This window comes from Azolla caroliniana, unplaced genomic scaffold (genome assembly GCF_043228905.1).
Source record: "Azolla caroliniana isolate FFs.n. ecotype wild unplaced genomic scaffold, voAzoCaro1.0.p SCAF_31, whole genome shotgun sequence".
In the NCBI taxonomy this organism is placed as follows: domain Eukaryota; kingdom Viridiplantae; phylum Streptophyta; class Polypodiopsida; order Salviniales; family Salviniaceae; genus Azolla; species Azolla caroliniana.
The window spans coordinates 115,956-123,445 of NW_028230466.1; the positions used below are offsets into that span (position 1 = coordinate 115,956).

Consider the following 7,490-nt stretch of genomic DNA (forward strand, 5'->3'; position numbering starts at 1 on the left):
TTCTAATGGACGTATTCACACCATCTCCTTTGTACAAACTAGACTTAGGCTATTTATGTAAATAGTAAGAAGGGCAGTTGCCCTAAGTTAGTCAACTTATAAACTGACTTTGTAACCCAGTTAGTGTTGGTTGCTGTAAGTGGTAATATGCTTGTTACATTGTGCCTATCTGTTTCTCTCTCTCTCTCACGTACTAGTTGTATTGTTTTGTCTTTGTTGCCATCAAAGTTACAATCCTGCATCCATTCGCGATCCTATCCTAGAAGAGTGTCGATCTTGTTTCCCATTAGATGACGGTGATCCCAACATTAAGTATATAAGAGAGAGGTGAGAGAGAGTGAGAGGGAAAGAGAGAGAGCCTAGATGGATGTGGCTCAGTTGGTAAGGTTGCACCAGGAGGTCATGGGTTCGACCCCCACATTCCACAAAGATGGCATCTGGTGAATTAAAAAGAGATATGTCTTAAGTATATAAGAGAGAAGTGAGAGAGAGCTCAGTAGTAAGGTTGCCCAATGGATTCCACAAAGATGGCATCTGGTGAATTAAAAAGAGATACTTATTAAGTACATAAGAGATGTGATAGAAAGAGTACCTTGGTAAGGTTGCCCAATGGAGACCAAGAGGTGGCATCTAGCGAATTAAAAAGAGATATGTATTAAGTACATAAGAGAGAGGTGAGAAAATGGGGCGTCGAACCCTACAAGATGTAGTGCTTGTAGTGTAACAACTTCCCAATTATGATAAGAGAGAGAGGCCTTAAATTATGTCTTCTAAGAGCAAAATTGGCCCAAGAGAGAGAGATGTTAATATCGTCTTCGGTGATCAATAATGACTTGTGAGACATGTGAATGCAACAAATTTTGATGTTCAAGAAATTTACCAATAAATGTCACTATTGAGTGGATACTAACTATCAGAGAAATTCAAGCAAGGATTTAATCTGGTCAAAGATGTGCAGAAAGGCGGTGTGTCAAAGTGTGATATTTAGACTCTCAAACGTGTTTAGGACAAAAAATGCCCATTGTTGATTAGTTTGATCTCCTATGCCCTCATGTCATGCCATGATACATTAGTGTTGCAAAAGTGCCTCATCCATAAAGGAATCTATCGATGAATCTAAAAGCAAGTGGTTTATATCCCATCTTCCAAACCATTTTTATATATCTTGTATCCAATCAGAAGACAAAAAATTGCTTTCACATGCACACACACAATAAAATAGAATGATATTTTATTGTCCATGATGAGGCCAATTTTGACCTATGGGACCAAATCAACATATCATTTTGTATGTGACTCCTTCCGACAAAAGGGAAATTTGAGTATAATACGTTGTCATGATGGTCTAACATGTGATAAGTAAGTGATATTCATCCTCATCTAGGTTTTCATTGCATACCTTGCATATCTTCATATTTGAGTGATAGTGCCATGTTGCTACCTTTAGAGAGAGAGAGAGAAAGAGGTTAGGAAAGTCAAAAATAAGGTTTAAGAGAAAATCCTTGCCAATACACTTAGTATTAAAAGCTTATCCATCTTCTTCATTGAAAATGCACTCTCTGATGGAAAAATGACCATGAAAGGATGATTAAACAAGTGTTACCAAGTACAATATTTATGGTCACAATCACTTGTTTATGAGTGTTGTCACGTAAGTGACCCTAGTCAGGGATCGCTAAGGTTATCTTAACACCATTTAATACAAAAGTGAGGAAGGTGACAATATGGTGCCATATAGGATCTTCATTTTGGCTAATACGGGGTTGTAATCCTCATGTAGTAACATTTGTGACAAGAAGTTATAATCCCATAATTGTGTTGCAAGCGACAGTTATGCCTTATGAATGACATTTTTCCAGTATTCCATTATTTGTTATTATTTTCATAAACCATAAAACATGCATTTGTATCTCAAGCATGAGGACACAATTGAGAAACTTAAGCTTGAGAGATCTAATCCTAAGTGGAAGCTAAATCCTTGTGATATGATATGATGTGCCTTTTCCTATACATTCTAAAATAGTTAGGGTGAATTACATGTCACTACCTCTTTGAGAAACGTTGCTTTGATGATACAATAGAGAGCAAAAAGGTTTTAGATAGTAGGTATGTATATCTTTCTGCACATTAAACAACAACTATGAAACATGAATTGCGAACCCTATCTCATGTAAAAAAGTTGAACATGATGCTTTACAAATTTGTATGCTAGATGTAGTGTGGAGTGTGATACATGTCACATGAAATTGTTAAACATGATGATACAAAACCATCGATGCCACATTGATTAGATTCAAGAGAGCTCTTGGTGGAGGGAGGTGTGATAGAGAAGCGATAGTGATGAGTTGGATGTGTGTGTGATGAGAGAGAGAGAGAGAGAGAGAGAGAGAGAGAGAGAGAGAGAGAGAGAGAGGCCAATGTGCTCCTAAGGTCCAAACCAAACACATTGAAGTCTTAATCTTCATTGTGATCATCGAAAAGGCAACATAAAAGGTATCGATAAGGGATATCCTACAACGGTCCAAATCAAGCACATGGTAGTCTTAATCTTCATTGTGGCGAAACAAAAGGCTATTAGTTTCTCAACCTTTTGCACTCATTACACCTCTCTACTTTTCCACTTTAACTAATTATAGGCAAATACAATACCATATGGGGTTCTTCTTGCGGCTTGTCTCAACTAGCTTGGCCTAGCCTATAGGGCTCTTCTTGTTTCTTCCAAAATAGAAGTTGTTCATATGTTGAAACTTCAACCTTATCTCACCTATGAAGTGACCTTAGTTTCACCTTATCTCACCTATGAAGTGACCTTGTGTAATCGATCACCTAGAATAGCTGGCTTGTCATACTAGTTTTATATCGTGAGATCGAAACTCGGCAAGATTAAAACACACCACCTTCAAGTGATGAAATAATGAAATTACTAATAATCACTATACCATTCAATCATGCGACATTATTCATGCCTGATAGAAGGTAAATCTTTGGTCTAAAATCTTTAAAGATCATGATTGAATTTAAAAACCAATCATGATCGTAATCTCATCATTTAAATGTGATGTGAATAACATTTGATTGTCATAAATCTTTGGTCTAAATCTTTAAAGATCATGATTGAATGAAGTGATGATTTAAAAACCAATCATGATCATAATCTGATCATTTAAATGTGATGTGAATAACCTTTGATTGTCGTAGTCGTGAGTCCACTTGAGTACCTTTGCCATTCTCATACATTTTAAGTGAAGATAAGAAAATGGCACTTAAACTTTGCCATAATTATGGAGAAAACCAAAAAGCCACAAATACTAAAAAAGTTAAAATGTCGACTATATGTGGACCAATGCACGAAACCCTTTCCCATTTGTTCTTGACTTGTCCAAAGCACAAAAAATGCATTCTAGCACAACAAACCTTGCACACACAACAAACCATGCACGTGGAAAAGATGATGATACAAAAGTTGAGAATATAACTAAGAAGATGGGAAGAACTCCCAAAGAGACAGACCATGAGACTTGGTTGGAGATGATTGCCCTCACAACATTGCTTTGATGCAATAAGAAGTTTTTATATGGATTAAGTATATACTTCCCACATTCATACATGCATCCATTTTTATTTTTATTTTGTACATTGTATCCTATGTACTCAAGACTTATTTTAAAGTATGTGTACAAATGAGACATGATTAGAGAATACTATTTGTTTGAATTGGGCATATGGAGTCATATAATGTTCATCGATGTCCGAGAGTGCTGCCAATTGCATCGACGAAGCGTGCTTGAGCGCATATTGTCATTACATATGTATGTTGTGTATGTATGTATGCATACTATATAGTATGTAGTGTATGTGTAATATGTATATGCATGCATGCATGTATGTAATGGATGAATGTATGTATATGTTATCATCATATGTCATTTTGCCACATCAATGTTCCCTTTGTATAGAAGTATATATGTAAAGTTGGGAGAGTAAAGCAGCGCATATTTGTTCTGTCACTGATTTCTAAGTGAGCTACTTGCTACTACAACTACTACCCTTCTACTTCTAGCAGTGGTGGTATGCTAATGAAGAATGAGGTTGTATGTACACATAATCTCACCCATGATAGTGGTGGTGGTGGTGATGGAGGTGCAGATGCTCATCACTCTTCTTCCTCCTCCTCCTCCTCTTGTCATGTAACCACAGACCTCCAACCCCTCCCTGTGCCCACTGAAGCTGCCCTCAAATTAACCTCTTCTTTACCATCAAACTTAGCGAGGGCGGGGCTCGATAAGTCGGTACCAGTCCATGACCATGACCAATACCAATACCAAGACCAAGACCGAGGGCTCAGCCGGAGCTTCCGGATGTCTGTCATTCTCGCGTCCGTGCTCATGATGGCGGTCGTAGTCCTCTGCCTCACGGTCGTGCTTCCCCGCACCGCCAGGAAGCACGAGAGCGAGTTGAACCGCAAATCCCAATTCTATGTCTTTGGAATCGATCCTAGAAGAGGCGACCATTTCTCGGATATTCCGAGCTACCTCAATTTCGCAGTCGGAACAGTTCCTAATTTGCAGCGCCGCCACCGGAAACATGAAATTCCTCCGCAGGAGCTGCCTCCGGTGGTGGCTGCCCTAATTTCGAAAGCCTGCGGGGCCACACTTTTGCCGCAAGTCTGCCGAATGTCCCTCGAGTCCGATCCTGCCACTCGATCCGCCACATCTCTGCTCTCCATCATCGACATAGCTCTCGGAATCTCTCGATCTCAGATCCTCTCATGTATCTCCCTTTCCGATGCTTTGCTCCACTCCTCCGCCGCCGCGTTCAATGCCAATCTCACCGATGCTGCCCGCGAATGCTCCTACCTGCTTAACAGAGCTGAGAGCTTCCATGGCCAATCGAAGGCCACTTCATTGCTGATCCAGAAGCCATGGCAAGTGGCTGACTCTCAAGCATGGATGAGCGCCGCCCTCACTTATGCGAACGATTGCCGCTCTGCGCTCAGCTATGTCAATGTGACCACATCTGTGGACTACCTGATGGGGCAAGTGAGCTATGCCATTAACCTGACCAGCAATGCCCTGGCCATGATCGGTGCAGTGAGAGCGGACAATGGAGATTGGGCACCGCCTAATCGGCTCAGCCTCTACAGTGCTGTAGCACCGCCGCCTCCCTCCAGCGGCTCTGCGAATCGCTGGTGCTATCAGAGGGCTTCCGCCACCGTGGCGAAGGATGGAAGCGCAGATTATAGCACAGTGCAAGCTGCTGTGGATGCGGCGCCGGATGGAGGGAGCGAATGGTACACCATCCACATAAAGGAAGGAGTTTATGAGGAGATCGTTAGGGTTCCGCCATCAAAGAAGAGGCTGGCGATGGTGGGGGATGGGATGGGGAGGACGGTGATCACAGGGAGCTTGAATGCACAGATGCCGGGCGTGACCACATATGACACAGCCACAGTGGGTAAGAAAGACCATACCATACCATACCATACCATACCATATATATATATATATATATATATATCCAGAAGCCCTTCTCTGTGATCTTTGATTCTGTCGGGCCATATATATACCTGTTTTTACCACAAATTCTAAACCCTAAACCTAAATTCTCATGCATGATACTTTAATCTTTGATTCTGTAGGGCCATATATGTATATTTATATATATATATATATATGTTTTTGCCACATACTGTAAACCCTAAACCCTAAATTCGCATGGAGGATACTTTAATCTTTCATTTTGTAGGGCCATATCTGTTTTTGCCACCATACTGTAAACCCTAAACCCTAAATTCGCATGCAGGATGCTTTAATCTTTGGTTTTGTAGGGCCATATCTGTTTTTGCCACCATTCTGTAAACCCTAAACCCTAAATTTGCATATGCTCAGGTGTGGGCGGAGATGAATTCATGGCGGTGGGGATGACATTCGAGAACACGGCGGGGGCCGCGAAGCACCAGGCAGTGGCCCTGATGGTCGACAGCGACTTCTCGGCCTTCTACAACTGCTCCTTCCTTGGCCACCAGGACACGCTCTACGCTCACTCGCTCCGCCACTTCTACCACGGGTGCCGGATCGAGGGCACCGTAGACTTCATCTTCGGGAACGCGGCGGCCGTGTTCGAGGCGTGTGAAATCATCTTCCGGCCCGGCTTGTTGCCTCCCGGGCCCGGTTCTGGCTCGACCACAAGCATGGCCACAGCCCAAGGCCGCACCGACCCCGGTGAGACCACCGGCCTCGTGTTCCACCATTGCACTTTAGACGGGACCCCCGAGTTCCGGCAACAATGGGCGGCCGGACGCAACCATGCCTATTTGGGCCGCCCTTGGAAGCTCTTCTCGCGCACCGTGTTCTTGGAGTGCTCACTCCCCGACTTCGTGGAGCCCCAAGGCTGGTTGCCTTGGAGAGGCGACTTCGCCCTCTCCACACTCTTCTATGGCGAGTTCCTCAACACCGGACCGGGTGCCCGGCCGGCCTCTATCCGTGTGCCGTGGTCCCAACAACTCACATATGAGACCGCATCACTCTTTTCCGTCGATCCTTTCATACAAGGCGACCGGTGGCTCCCTTCTAGCCCATAGGAACCAAGCTCAAGTCTCCGATTTTGTACATATTCATTCCTATACCACTCTCTTTGCTACATGTTTCCTAGGATATGATGGCGTTTGGCTACTTTCAAAACAATGCTTATTCAAGCCACATGCTCCCTCCCTAGAAGTCAAATTTACGAAGCAAGTAAATCCATTTTTATATGTCATCCGAGATTCGCAATGTTTCATTGTCGATTCTAGATGGATCAATTTCGTTCTCGTCCTTAGAAGACGTCAAATATGACCCGTGGGACCAAAAGTAAGACATTGTCACGTGGTATGTATGGAATTTACAATGATGCTCAATGTTCAAGAATTCTACTAATGAATAGTGCAAGTGAAAGTTCTAACGAGTTGAAGTGACCTAATTCATCTTCCCAACACACACATTGAGAGAGAGAGAGATTCACCTATAATTGCACACCTCACTTTTGAATTTATAGAGAGAACAAGACACACAATCCCTCACTCAAATCACAATTCATGCTATGATAGTGTAGTAGCTCCTTTGAAATTTGGATGTACATCATTCATGCCGACTTTAGTCACTTGCCACCCTTTCGATAATAGTATGGAGTCCATATCAATATGTAGATTCAACATATGTTTATGCCAAGCATTGTAATGCACATGGTTGTTCCTTAAATTGTAAGGTTGTCTAACTAACACTAGAAGAAGGTCACACTTTCAACCCTTACATTCTACAGTGGCATCTAGTCAATTGTGCTTTCCTATACAATAACTAGTCTAACACTTAACTTCAATGGAGTCAGACAAGATGGATAGATGTAACTAATAGTTCTCTCATATACAAAAACTAGTCTTAACACTCATATTTTCAGAAAAATGTGATAAGATAGGTAGGTGTAACTACTAGTACTCTCTTGAACAACACTAGTGT

At 42.1% G+C, this 7,490-nt stretch overlaps 1 protein-coding gene across 1 annotated transcript; it reads left to right on the forward strand.

Moving 5' to 3' along the window:
* The first annotated feature begins 3,937 nt into the window (after positions 1–3,937).
* On the forward strand, positions 3,938–6,942 carry LOC147849575 (putative pectinesterase/pectinesterase inhibitor 51). Its single transcript, XM_087337354.1, has 2 exons — positions 3,938–5,454; positions 5,889–6,942. Exons 1-2 carry the CDS (start codon positions 4,071–4,073, stop codon positions 6,578–6,580), a joined length of 2,076 nt encoding a protein of 691 aa, XP_087193480.1. The 5' UTR covers positions 3,938–4,070; the 3' UTR covers positions 6,581–6,942.
* Positions 6,943–7,490: the final 548 nt, after the last annotated feature.